The 13,936-nt window shown below is 44.8% G+C and overlaps 1 protein-coding gene across 1 annotated transcript; it reads right to left on the minus strand.

Moving 5' to 3' along the window:
- Positions 1 to 6,175: 6,175 nt before the first annotated feature.
- LOC131294692 (retinaldehyde-binding protein 1-like) lies at positions 6,176 to 13,936 on the minus strand. The gene is made up of 2 exons (XM_058322736.1): positions 13,864 to 13,936; positions 6,176 to 7,149 (listed from the first exon to the last, which is right to left on the minus strand). The coding sequence occupies exons 1-2, from the start codon at positions 13,934 to 13,936 to the stop codon at positions 6,176 to 6,178; spliced, it is 1,047 nt and encodes a 348-aa protein (XP_058178719.1).

Consider the following 13,936-nt stretch of genomic DNA (forward strand, 5'->3'; position numbering starts at 1 on the left):
CTCGAGATGCAGGGAAGCTCCGCAAGGTGAGAGCTTTCTCGATGGAAGAGACGCATTTTTCGAGGCAGGAGTTAAGCGAAGAAACTTCGATCCATCCATTTTTGATGTAAACAAAAAGTAGCTCTAAGTACTTGTCACCTATAACCACGACGCCATAGTGTCGCCACCCCTCATCATCGCAAACGAGCTGGATTTTCGGCCACATTGCCATTGTCTCACAGAATGTGTCACATTTTTTTTTCCCCACCATTTGAAACATTTCGACCCCATTCCATTTTCCAGATAGGTTCCCCCGGCCCCCCGTCTCAGCTGCCTGTATGGCTATTTATTGCAGTGTATAGGGTAATAAAAACAAATTCTTCAATGAATATTAATACACTTTGACGTTGTGCGCAGTATTCAAATGGTACCGAAAACGAACGAACCCTTTCACCTTTTGCTCAACTTTAAAAACATTCTGGTACTGCGACACATTTCTTGGATGCCGTTAACTTCTATCAGCCTTGCGTACCATTCGGTAACACCTAAGCGTTAGTGGACCTATTTAGAAAAATTGTTGATTACCCTTTTATTATGCTCAAATTTTCCAAATGCCTATGGCATAGCTTTCGTGTTTGGCTACATTTTGTTTTTTTCCCGAATCGTGCGATTTTCTCTTGGTTCTTCCAAGCAATGGCGGTGTTGTAACCCGTTAAGTGAACGCTTTGAAGTTTAAGTAAATATTGATTGTAAACACCGTTTCAATTTCACTCAGATCAAGGTTCGACGAGCACCATTGTGTTCCGACGCAATCCGAACTGAAGATAGTCAAATCTGCGTTCGGTTGTAAATGTGGCGCTTGTTAGCATCAAGCAGTATTTGCAACGTTCCCGTGGTCGTTTAATGATTTATCATCATTTGTGCGACCCAAATGACCCAGTTCCGATTGCCCGCGCGTTGATCCAATGGGGCATAGTTCGGTCAGTTTGGACCGAACTTACACTATTCCTGCAACCTCCAACAGCCTTCACCGAGTTCATTGGGGGAACCCCAAGCCTCTCGAGCAGGCAGCCAGCACAAACATTGCGACGCACCGCGCGGAGCCCTTATCAAAACATGCTTCTTCCAAATGTTTAGCGCCTATTCATTCGCCGAGCCATTCGGACGCAAAGTAGCGAACCGAGCGATCGCGATCGCGCAACACTTTGATCCCGCACCGCTGACGGCTAGAGCGTGGCAATCGGTTTTTGGGAAGCATAACAACTCGGGCGGTGCACCCAATCGTCCAATTAAGTCTAAACAGCGCTGCCTCTCGCCAAGTACTTTTTTCCGTAGCGAACGAATTCAAACTTTTTGGGTAAAACCTTCAACCAAGTACCATCCATCCATCCATCCATCCATCCATCCACGTCGGCCCAGGCCGCGCTAGCCACAAAGCAACATAAACTGGGGATGCATTGGACGAGCGTTCACGAAAAACCACGAAAAACTGATTCGTTTTTTCCCTCTGCACATCATCTACCGCCCTCTGCTCGGGGGGTTTTTCTATGCTCCAACATTCCTAGACCGAGCAGTCCCGATCAGGCAGGTTAGGTGGACAATGAGCTTAGTTGAGATGAAAATGGGGAGGAAAATAAAAATGCCCGATTTCCTCACCAGCGATCAGCATTCTCACAGTTTATTCGGGGATGGGGTTTTCGGTTTGTTTCTTTCACATTTGATTCCTCGGCTTATCGCGGAAAAGCGCTGGTCGGTTTCCTCACAATCGTTTTTCTTAATTGCATTTTACCAAAAATGTTGTTCAAACCCAGTGCAAAGGCCCAGATCCTACTCCTGTAGCTCCGGTAGCTCATTATCGGTTGGTTTGACTGAATGCATGGGAGCAGAAGACGGTAGGAAAGGAGGAAAATGAAACGCGGTGCAAGCCTCTGTGAGATTAGATACTCCGGTGATCTGGAGGAATGTGATGCCTCTGGGCTTCGTGACCGTGGCCCGTACTGTTTAGGTGCAATTGGTTCAGTGGAGTTCAGTAGTACACAGAAATGGAGCTGATGACGAGGTGCATCGGTGTTGCACAAGCCACGCACAACCGTTGGTAGAGGATAGGGCAATATCTTGGCAGGAAAAACAACACGCAAATGATTTCGGTTTAACGTCTTTCGGTTCTCTCGTTTAGTGATGGCCCGTTTCAAACCGTGCACAAGTACATGTGCCATCAGGAGCTTTGCTTTTCGTGTTGGCTAATGGCAGTGGGAGGCCAATTTACACCTTATCTTAATTAGGGTTGAGCGGATCGTTTCAGGCAGCACCACGTGCGCACCATTTAATGAACCAATTGCCGGTTTTTTGCCTCAGTATTAGCTCTGCAAACTTGCCTTGCCCATGTACCTTTGGGGTGTAGGTTTCACCCTTCATAGGCCGCTCAGGATCAAACGATCATGTTTGGTGATTATTCCAGACCAAACAGATTACTCTATCGATCTTCCCTTTGGTACAAAGGGTAGGTAAAAAGATGAGCTGGCACGTATCGTTTAGGAGTAGACCTCTTCTAAGGTTCCCCGCCAGACGACATTACATAACAGCACGTCGAAGCATCGTAATCGAGCGCAAATCCTCTCGACATGCGGTTTATTTCGCCTTGCCCGTACCTCTATGTTGGGGATCCTCTTGGCTGTGGACCAATTGTGCTTTCAGCTAACCATTTGGACCCTTCATAAATCTTGTCAAATCGCTTTCGGTGAAGCTCCACTAACGTTTATTGTATACGGTGCTCGTTCTCCTTTCATCCCATACTCTCGGTCATATTTACATCTTCGCCAGCGTTCGAGTGGTTTTGAATGAAAATGCGGTACACCACTGAAGAGAGAAGACCATCCTCCGTCGGTGGTGATTAGGATAAAGTCGTTGATGGGTGTCGTCGTCGTCGTCGCTTCATCTTTGCTGAAAGATAACCAAAGGCACTAAGCGGGCCCGGGAGGTACTATGGAAAATGCGTGTGAAAACATCGAGAACCGTATAACCGTCTATCTATGGAGGTGGGAGATGTCTGAGGGAAAGTTACAAACAGGTCTATCGAGCATCGAGTGGTCGGACCCCACAGGAGGAGTTGCATCGTGCTAAGTATTTATTGATTAAGTTGTCCAGTTGATCGGGGAGTCGTCGGAGGAGTTCATCAAGCGAGTGCAGCGATCTTTAACCCACCTCAAGAGATACTCTCGGTTGGCTCATTATGGAAAATTACCTTTCAGGAGGGGGAGGGAACTTCTGGGCATTCCCATACATTCCGCCGTTAATCAGTAAAAGCAAATATCAGATGGCGCCAGTAAAGCGTAGTATTATTCGTGTATTTTTGTATTTCCCATTTTGCGTTATGTACTCATGTTAATGATATGTTAGTTGAACGTGATTATTTAAATGTCAATAAAACGAAAAAATCTCACATTTGAGTCTGTGTTTCGCATTTTCTTCAACCTTCGTCGACGGAAGCCGAAAGGGTGCCCGGGGTGGCGCGAGCCACCGATGTTTACACGATCGTGCACAAATTTCCCGTATTGCATCACACCCACCGCGATGTGGAGAGGTTTTATATCGCGTCCACCTGCTCGATGAGTTTGAGTTTTCCCTCCCTAGTCGCGGTCGTTTCGAGTATGCAGAAGTGTTAAACATTTGACTCCTTTCACAAATATTCACGAGCTCAAATGGCACCAAATCGGTGTGTTTGTTTGGATTGAAGTTCGCGCTGTTGTTTTCGCTGGCTTTCTTTCTCCTTCCTTCGGTTGGCCCGCAGCATCCAAGCAGGAAGCATCGACCGAAGCGAGTGTTTTCTTTCGTATCACGCGAGCTCCTTAAGGCACGATTTGACAAGATGGTTGGTACCACGAAGATGGTGACGATAGCGTTGGCGACAATACCGTTTCGTTGGACGGTAACCACCACGGGCTGCTACCGGAGTTTGTTGATGGGGAAAATATGGAAAATTCCTCACGTTTGGAGCGTTTCAGCGAGAGAGAAAAATCGTGCCAGTAGCGAAATGAACAATTCCCCCAGGGGGCATTGAGGTGGAGGACCAATTATCGACTGAATGTACGTAGATTTGTATCGAAAATTATCGTGTGATCAATCATTAAATGATTTTATTATATAAATGCTTTTGTTATTAAACAGTCTCAACAATGGATGTTTTGTTGCAAGGTTTCCAAAAGGCGTTGTTATTATAACGAAAGTTTCGCAATATCCCACTAGAACCTGAATTCATTTCTAGTTTTAAATTCGAAACGCTAGTTTGTGATCTTACGATTAGAAACACCCTCGTTGGGTTCAGCTTGTGCCGGTCAAAACAAAACGGTTTCTGTTTTACTGCGGATCCATCATTTCACAACGGGCGGTCGTCCTAAAGATGCAACACACGGATAGAGATTATGTTCTTCGCGGAGTCGCTGGTGAGAGTTTGCAATGGAGTATGTACGTAGGTGAAGCAATCGTTCGCCGGCAGATGAATAGGAATGTACATTGCTGGCCTGCCCTGTACGCAGCTGCGCACATGTCGGCTGAATATGCTCCGGTGTAGGATCAAATTAGCTGAAGGCCATCCGATTGAGGGCGTCGAAGAGCCACCCCATGGGGGTTAAAGGTTCGCGTAATGAGCTACGTGCAGGCGTGCGATTCCTGTCATCAACTCGAGAGGAATGGAAAAAAAGGTTGGGCGATTGATTGGCCCTGTAATTGCTGGATTGCACAATCGTGTTTTTCGTCTACCGTGAGATTCTTTTGTAGAAATTTTGGGAAGCGTAAATTAGTTGTGGATTGTAGCTAAATTGTCGACTATAGTTCTTTGGAAAATTTTAGAGACTTAAAATCAAAATAAATATTGAAAGCCTCAAATACGCACCAATCACTTGTTAAATTAACTAAACTCTGTTGTAGTAGTGAAAACTCTCAACTCTATTTCATCCGATGTTTATTTTTCGAGGTCATCAACCTCGAACCGATGCATAAAATGACCCACTGACCGATTTGGCGGTCAATGTCAAACGCAGTGTCAGTATCCTCCGATCGCAGAATCGAATGGAAGTGTAATGCCGATTGCCTACCGAAAGGCGTAAAATTTAAAACAGACGAAGCAAATCAACCCAGCATTGAATCACAGTAATCCCCACATAAATGCAGTGTTGCATAAGCATGTTTGAGAAAATGTATATTTCTGTGTTATGAAAGTGAGCCTAGTTCTCTTTACTCACAACATCTACTTGAAAAACAACTTGAAATCAATGTTTGAAACTAAAAGATATGTTCAACTCATTGAACTTTACACTGTAAGTGTTTAATCTGATGCTATTTATATTTATTGTGTGATCTAGTTGATAAAATTTAATGATTAACCAAATTTTACAGTAATAATTTTAAGAGAATCTTGACATTCTCCGGTGTAATTTGATATTGGCTTTTATCTATGAATAGTTTATAGACCATGAAACAATTCGTAGAGTATGATTAAAAGGAAAAGGTAGGATATGTTTTTATTTCTTCTGTGCTTGCTTAATACCTAAGGGGTACAGATTGTGTGATTGTATGACGGTTACTTCAACTACCGTAAACTTCTTCTCCTTCCTCTAAATCCCCTAATGCAATAGATACATTGCAATTAAAAGGGGTAGTTTTCGGAATTCGCACACAGAAAATTTATTCGCAGTTACGCGACAATCATTGATCACAGCGAGATTAATGTTGGCTACAATAACCTAACCAAATTAGTGCCATGTGGATGTTGTGGGAACCGAACTGGGGAGAAAACGCTAAAGCGGAAGCCTTTGCCAAAGGATGGAGTAGTATTAGAAGCGATTAAGAAAATACACGATCGTCTTAGCCAAACACGTCCAGCGTGGAGGAATAAACCACCGACTGGCTTGTGTTCGGCTAGATTCGGACGGTCGACTGTTTTGGTAACTGTATTCCACCATTCCCGGCGTGACGAGAGTCAAACTATCGCTGCTCGGTTGCTTAAAATTAGTGGCCATAGTGGCTTAACTAAGGAGAGGGGAATTGTGGCTGTCCTGTCGAACAGCGGAATAATACTAAGCAAAACAACGTGTAACAAACATTCACTAATTTAATCTATCGGAGAGTCCCTAGGATCTGCTGTGCTAGTGGGAGGGATGAACTTTTGTTCGTTAGAGAGAAGGATGCTACGTTTGAAATCTTAATCAACTTCCAGCTTCCGGAAGCTTCCGATAACACCGCTCGCAATGTCCGCGTCCGTGCTGTCCGCCCACGGGATGGTACTCTTGTTGATCTCGATCTCCATCTCGTCCAGCGCCAGGACTACGTCACGGCGTTCTTTCAGCTGCTTCTTGAACTGCGCGATGCATTCCGCCATCGGCACGGTACCACCATACTCCTTTGGGAGCAGCTTCGGGTTAATCTTGACCTTCAGCTCTTCCCAACCCTTGTGTACAAACACGCGATTCCGCAGCTTCTCGCTCAGCACGGAGAGAATAAACTCGGACAGCTTGTTCGCGAACGAGGGCAGATTGACGAAGTGGTTCTCCTTCTGGCGCATCGGCAGCGAGTTCTGCACGCAATGGGCCAGATTGCGAATGTCGGTGAACGACCAGATGCCGAGGAACCCGATGTTCAGCTCCGAGTCGTCGGTCACGTGCACGTAGCCCGAGATCTGCGACTCCTCCTCGTCCTGCAACGCCTCCAGCACCATCGAGTGTATCTTGATGAGCTGCGCCGACGTGAACCGGCTCGTGTCGAACTTCCCGGCGTTGGAGAAGATGATCTTGCGGCCCTGCTCGTCGCGCTCGGGCAGCGGAAACAGGTAGCCACTGTCGATGATCGCCTCCAGATCCGGATCGTTGATGTCCAGCTTGAAGAACCAGTGCGGGTACACCTGCCGAATGGTGAGATACTTCTCGAACATCTCCGTCGCGGCAGGGATCGAGAACTTTTTCGTGCGCAGAAAACGCAACAGAAATGGCGCATCCGTGCGGCACCGACGGATTAGCGGATGTTTGGCAATCCACTCGCGGAACTGCTTCAAAGCGTTCTCACGCATCTCCTCGTCCTCGCGCAGCTCGTCCTGGGCCATAATTTTGTACTTATCCGACAGGTTGAAGGTGTAGGGAGCATAGCTTTCCGGGGCTTTGTTGAGGTCAATGGGAGTGGTCACTGAAAGGTAAACAAAACAAAAACATTAATCAATAAATAAATCGAACTCACTAATTGAAATGTACAACAATTCGGCACGTCCTTACTGCTTTCCCCAATTTAGTCACACACCGCGCAATAGATGCACTCGTGGCGAGTTCCTATAACCTTCAAGTAACGCTTTTAGCCTATAAAACTTTCACCCCACACGCGTTTCGGTTTCTTCTTGTCCCTTACCAGTGGTCCGCGTTTGGCTACATAAATACTTTCAACCCATTTACGATGCGCACAATTGCTCGTTTGTTTGCCCGGAACGTACATGGTCAGGGTGAGACTCATAAGCATGGGATCGCTAATTATAGAATCATCGAACGATCGGACAGCTTGCATCCGCTATCGGTTTCATTTCGTAATCATCTGGTGAGGTGACTACTAAAGAAGAGTCGCGAGCTCTTCTTCGTATCGGTTTTTCCGATAAGATCACCGATTGGGTAATACGTTGGCGTAGATCATAATTCGAGAGGTGGTGTGAAATGACATTCAAAAGTAAAGCAGCCAATCCAAGAGCTTAAAGGAATATACTTTCACTTGTAGAACGTTCGGTTGTGGTCAAATGCAGATCAGACTAGGTGGTTCTATATCCCAACAACATGGCTTCGCACCAAATGAGAGTTAAAATTTTTCGGTCATGGCTACCGGCTTGCCTAACGCTTGACTTATCTGGCGCAAACGGTTTTCGCGACGGATTTCAGCACGATGGCGACGCATGATGGCGAGAAGGGCTCCAATTGACACACATCATGCCGCTGTTACGTCAGTCATCGCTCGTAGCTTATGGCGAACTGGACCGTTAGGCAGCATGGACCGGTTTGGTGCGGGCGGTGATAGCGTGTTGTTGGTGATGATTGTGTGTGAGTGTTTGCTCATACCCACGCGAGATGATACTTTGGATCGGAGCATATTTAAACGTTCCAGAAGAAGCGCGCCGCGGTTATGTGAGCTTTCAAAAGCTAACGACTTTCTTTTTCATCAGCAAGTTTTTCATAGAGTTGGAAGGTACATTCAAAAAACGTCTTGGTTTCTTTGTGTGTGTGCATCGTCCTTCTCCATTGTATGGAATCGGATAGTGTCGTACCACTCATCCCATATTTTTATTCGAAGGTAATAAAGCTGTACCTCCCCAGACCGATGACTAAGAAATTGTACGGATGCTACAAAAAAACTCTTTGGTTATTTCTTGGCACGCAGAAGGTCAGCAAAAATTAGCGCAGCCGGATGGTGGCCAACATTTTTCATTTCTTATTTTTTTGACTAAACTGTTATGGCACGAAATGTCGCTAGATGAATGGAACGTTTTTGTGTCGTTATAGCTCGTGACAGTGTGTTGTAACTGTTATTCAGGGTTTCTGTAGGAAAAACATAACCTACACAAGAAATTCATTCGTGATTTAAGGTACAATAATAGGGAATTTTTAACCACGCGCATATGAAACGCATATGACGATATTTAAGAGTTTTAAGTATATTATGATAATATGTCCAAGTAGATGAATGATAGAAAACTGATGAGCTTCATTTAATTATAGATTCATTTTTGCTAAATCAATTTATTCAGACGCTAAATGAAGAAACATAACACACATACAACTTCCCACCCCTCATAACAGGCTTGACGCGAGCTTGTAATGTGTATTCTTAGATAACGAAATGGATGTAATTATCCGCTGTTTGCCTGTGGTAATTAAGCTGCTTTCTAAAATATTATGTGTAAGCAAAAAACGAGAGAAAAAAGCATTGCACCCACAGTGAAACAATAAACCTTTGTAAAGGTATGGTCCAATGGAGAGAAAGAAAACAGGCTCGAGGGATTATTTCCTGTCATCCGAACATGTGTTTACTATTTGAGCCAACGTTGTTATTCCTTGTAGTAAAGGAAGGAAGTGAAATGCTTGCCGCAGTGATTAAAATTCATGCTACACCTTCTGTAGCTTGTCTTCACAACGAAACGGTACGTGGTTGACGTGAGAAACATGTTGTAATTGTCATTCGCCGTTTTGTCTTTGTGGATATGTTAACGGTGACATGTTCGAAAAGGCTCTCTAAACATGAATGCATCTAAAAGAGTTGACTCCTGTAGCTATGCTCATTCGATTGAAGCAGATAGCCGCAAACGGAACAAGTGCTTCGGCTAAGAGGTCAACAAACTGCCATCGAAATAACCTACATTTTCCTCCATTCCGACAGGCGTGACTCACGACGTAGCGGAACCTGCCGTAAACGGTGAGGTTCTTGAAAGTGAGATCTTCCTGCAGTTTTCCTTGCAGCTCCTCTCCTTTGCTTCCACTGGGGGTCAATGTGCAGCGTTGTGATGCGGTTCCCTTCGAGTCCCTTTTTAAACGACCGATCACTACCCCAACGGACGAAAACCGGTTTCGGTTTGATTCCCCTCCCAACAACAGCGCGGCATCTTGAACTACATTCTGGTGAAAAGGAAAATAAACTGTTGACGAAAAGAAGGTTGCGACTTTTTGCACTAAGAGGAAAACAACCGAAAGGACTCCGAAAACAGGGTCGATGGGATGCAGTTCAGACTTGCATTGCATACAGTTTCCCAAAATGATCCCCAACTTGAAGGGGCTCGTGGTACGGTAATTGCAGTCCTACGCGTCGGAAGCAAAAGAGAAAGTTTTCAACACACCCGTTTTTTTCTCCTCTCTTTCTCCTTTACTCTTTTGCTACATCTTTGTCTTGCTGAATTTCTTCCACCGTTCGCCGGCCGAAGGTTCGGTTCACTGTCTCGCGTTTAAGTTACCCGCGGTTTCACATCCTCCCGCAGGGGGGCATGTTGCCCTTTCTTTTCCTTTCCTTCCTTTGCCTCAAGTGGAGCGCGCACAATCCGTTGGGTTTTTTCCCCTCAAAACTTGGTCCACGGTAGGATGAAACCGTTTCGTTCCGAGCAGCCCATGGCCGATGGTGGAGATTGTCTCTTTTCATTCCATTTTGTTTTTTCGTGTACTCAATTTTAGCGCGAGGTGCCGGCTCGAGTTTTGATAGGAAAATATTCCTCGCACACTCTCACCAAACGGGAACACAGAGCCGAAAAAAAATCCGGTAATGTTTCCTTTTTCATCGGAGTTTTATTTTTCTCCATCCCCAAGATCGGAAGAGAAATGCCCAGAAAATTGCAGTTTCCAATGGCTTTTTGATGTGCCAGATTGCGCATGGTTGTATTGGGGGCAAGCTATTATTTAATTTTGGCAGGCGTCGATGGGGGTTTTTCCACAGACGGAAATTTGGATCATGAACCAATTAGAGTACGAGACAGACAATCTTTCATCTAAAATACTGTTACGATTTTCAAGCAAAGGTTACTGATGCCCGTAAAATTGGTTTAATTGTTATGACCTATCTTTATCCTATAAAATGTGGTAAATAGACTGGTGAGGTTTGAGCATATGAGAGCTGTTATCAATCAACTCATAGAACCTCCTGTTTCTCCCGACCCGATAAAATAGGACGCGCTTAAAAGCATCTATTTTCTTAGGTAATGGCCCGTGAAAAGTGACCATAACACTTTGTATAATTAGAGCTCCGGCCTCGACATTAATCGACAGCACTGGAAATGATAGCGCAAACAAATTCGTACGGTAATTTGGGCTAGAAGCTTTCAACGGACCAGAAGCTTCACGCTTCTACGCCATAGTAATGCCACCGTTCGACCACGTTTGTCATGAAATACGTCGCCAAAACCGGTCGACCAATCGTTGGGCGAAGGAGCGTTATTTGAACGTTACCACACCTAGCGGAACCTTTGGCACACAGTGGGCAAAGTGTGCATTACTGATTCGAGCCTTTGTAGGACTTGTTGACACAATAAATCTGCCCTGGTGCCCTTTAGTAGCGTCAAGTCCTTCGCAAGTGAATTACCTTTCGCATTTCAGCCCTTTTTACTGAGTTGAAATTTATTTCAAAATTCACTCTTTATCAACGGAGATTGGAATGAAAAGCAACCTCCAAAAACTGGGGAAGAAATATCGACACAGTCGACACGAACGTCAACAGGATGCAAAGTTCTTCGGTGCAAAGAGAAATAATTAATGACGTCTTTCTTTGGTTTTCTTTAGGGATTTTCATTTGACGTCGGACACCAGCCTCAAGTTGGAGCTCCCAATCGCTTTGTGAGGACGTTCACATTTTTGAAATCCGGTTTGTGGATCGATAGAATGTGCCATTCGGGTGGCCGACGGATGGTGACGCTAATATATTCTAATTTTCTGAACGTGTCACAAGCCTTTGCTTTCCATTTCTGGATCAGTATTCCCAGTTCGGCCACTTCAGCTACTCACTCACTTTTTGTGTGTCAGCTCTGCTACTAATCCGTGCGGGAGTGGTGGGGGTTGTTGTTCCGAATTCGGTGGACTTTTCGTGGGACTTCGGGATCAAGGGTTTTTGGAACGAGTGCTCGTGCTGTATCGACGGAAGATGGCAACGGTTGCGTGGGATTCCGAAATCGTTTTCACGAACTTTATGACGTTAGTTAGTCACCCCGAAAACACACTCACAGCACAGACATCCCCGGGTAGGACACGGGTGGAGGAAAAAATTGAAGGAAAATCACGGGAAACTATGCGGAAAATGGTTCGGGAGCCCGGAAACTAACGGGCAGGTTTGTTGGACAGTGAGACACACTTCCGAATTCCGAGACGGATCAAAGTAGACTGAGTAGCGTGTTGCCATGCGTACGAGCAGCAGGTACTGCGCTGGCCATCCAGCTGTGGGGTCCACCGGCGGGGGTTCATGCCAACATGGAATCAGAGGCAAACATAAATACCACCCCACTAGGGGAGCTTCCATCTCGTACGATTTAATTTGAAAAAGAGAAAGAACGAAAGAGATGAGAAAAGATAGTGTTCGAACGCATGTGATGCCTCTGCGTTACCAATACCACTAGCAGAGGTCGTTCAAATTGGATGGCATACGAATACTATCGTGGTTGGCTGGAAGAGCTCCACACTGGGGACGTTGGAGATTGGAAGCGATTTTACGATGAGCCACAAGGGGCGGGAAACTTTCGCCGCGGGTTTTGTTTTGTGTAGGTTGAGGAAAATGTGAAGCACGTGGTCGTTTTGTTCTACAGTATCTACTACTTTAAGAATGGTAAATTTTTATTCAGATGACTTTAACATAACTGTGGCTCAAATCTCATTGAGCTTTTTCAAACGTCAGAAAGTAAAGTTCGTCGCTTGCATTTGCGTAGAAGTCTTTCGTTCAATCTTTCCGAACAGACAAAAGACTTGTCTAATGTTATTGGACATTTCGAATGGATTACAATCGCTATTGTCAGGTTTTGAAACATTATCACTTTTTGACATTTTAATCATAAATAATATTCTACTAAAACCAAATTAAAAACTAACATAATCGAATTTCTTCGTCTTGAATAGAAAGCATTTCCCATGGAAAATTTCTCATTCTCTTGCAGCATTTACCCAACTCCCACCGCTTTTCATCCAGCGCGATCGATTTCCAGCGAAAGTACTCACAAGATCACGGTAAAGGTTAAAGACCTTAACCTAAATTGGAGCTCACGAGGAAGTAACGTCTGAGAAGGAGTCTACACAGGCTTTCCTGTACATACGAAGGGCGCAGCGAACCCCAGGCCACCCCGTCAGACGAGAAGGCATAAACTGTTCGCAAGTGATCGGAAACCTGGAAAAACACTCAACTCCTACCGGGATGGAAAAACCGGTCCATGGCGTTGGGTCGTTGAACGGCGAAAGTTTGCCGCATCACCGCACCGGTACCGGATCGCGGTGGGAAAGGAATGAGGAAAAGAATCCAGCAGATGCATCAGCCGAACGAAAGTTGGCGAGTGTGTAACGGAAAAATAATTGCTCCCTATTGCGTGCACGCATTGGAACAGTGCAGAAGAATGGCTGCGTATCGTCGTGTGGTTGTGTTTGTACCGGGGTGGAGCCGCCGCTTTTCATTTCACCCTTCATTTCGCTTGACCAAGGGTTGGGTGTGTGTATGCGTAAGTTTAAGGGCGTTGGGAAATTTCACTTTCGTTTTAAAAGAGTGCAGGCGCATGGCTGTATGCTTGTGGTTTGAAGCTCTGCAGATTGATCCTCTCACTTTCGAACGCAAACCATGCCACATGACGAAAGAGAGATGGTGGATAGCTCTTGATGTTTAATTGATCCAAAGAAATGAAAACCTACTATTTGCTTGTTTTGTGCACGTGGTTTTGCGAGTTTTGTTTGATTAATAATTATGTACAGGCAACACAAAAAGATTGACTGCTTCATACCGACCTTTTTTTGTGGTGTAAATAGTTGTTAGATTATCTTAGCGTTTGATAATTGCATATAATAATTAAATAATTTATCAACAATCCAGTGGTTTGACAAAACTTAACCCAAAGTGTGTCATAAAAATAATTATTAAAACTTGTGGATCTATTACAATGCAACGGCATTTTTAATGTTACCATTTCATGTGCGCCTAAATGTATGCAATTGGTGCTCATGATACTGCCCAAAGCTTATATGTCATGCAGGTGCTGTTACGATCCATCGTAATTGTTGGACCTTGTATGTTACTTATTATTGGTTCGGTTCGCATGTATGAAATGGATTGAATTTTAATGCAATAAGGAACCAACAAAGCTACAAGGATTTATACAAACATACAAGACTTAGCTCGATTCCGTTACCGGTACTCGCGGTTGAATACCCTTCTTGCGGTGCAGCTCCGTCATCATGCACTGTTCCTTCCAGTCGAAGTTGTTCGCAATCGGTGAATGCAT

This window comes from Anopheles ziemanni, chromosome 2, assembly GCF_943734765.1.
Source record: "Anopheles ziemanni chromosome 2, idAnoZiCoDA_A2_x.2, whole genome shotgun sequence".
NCBI classification, from domain to species: domain Eukaryota; kingdom Metazoa; phylum Arthropoda; class Insecta; order Diptera; family Culicidae; genus Anopheles; species Anopheles ziemanni.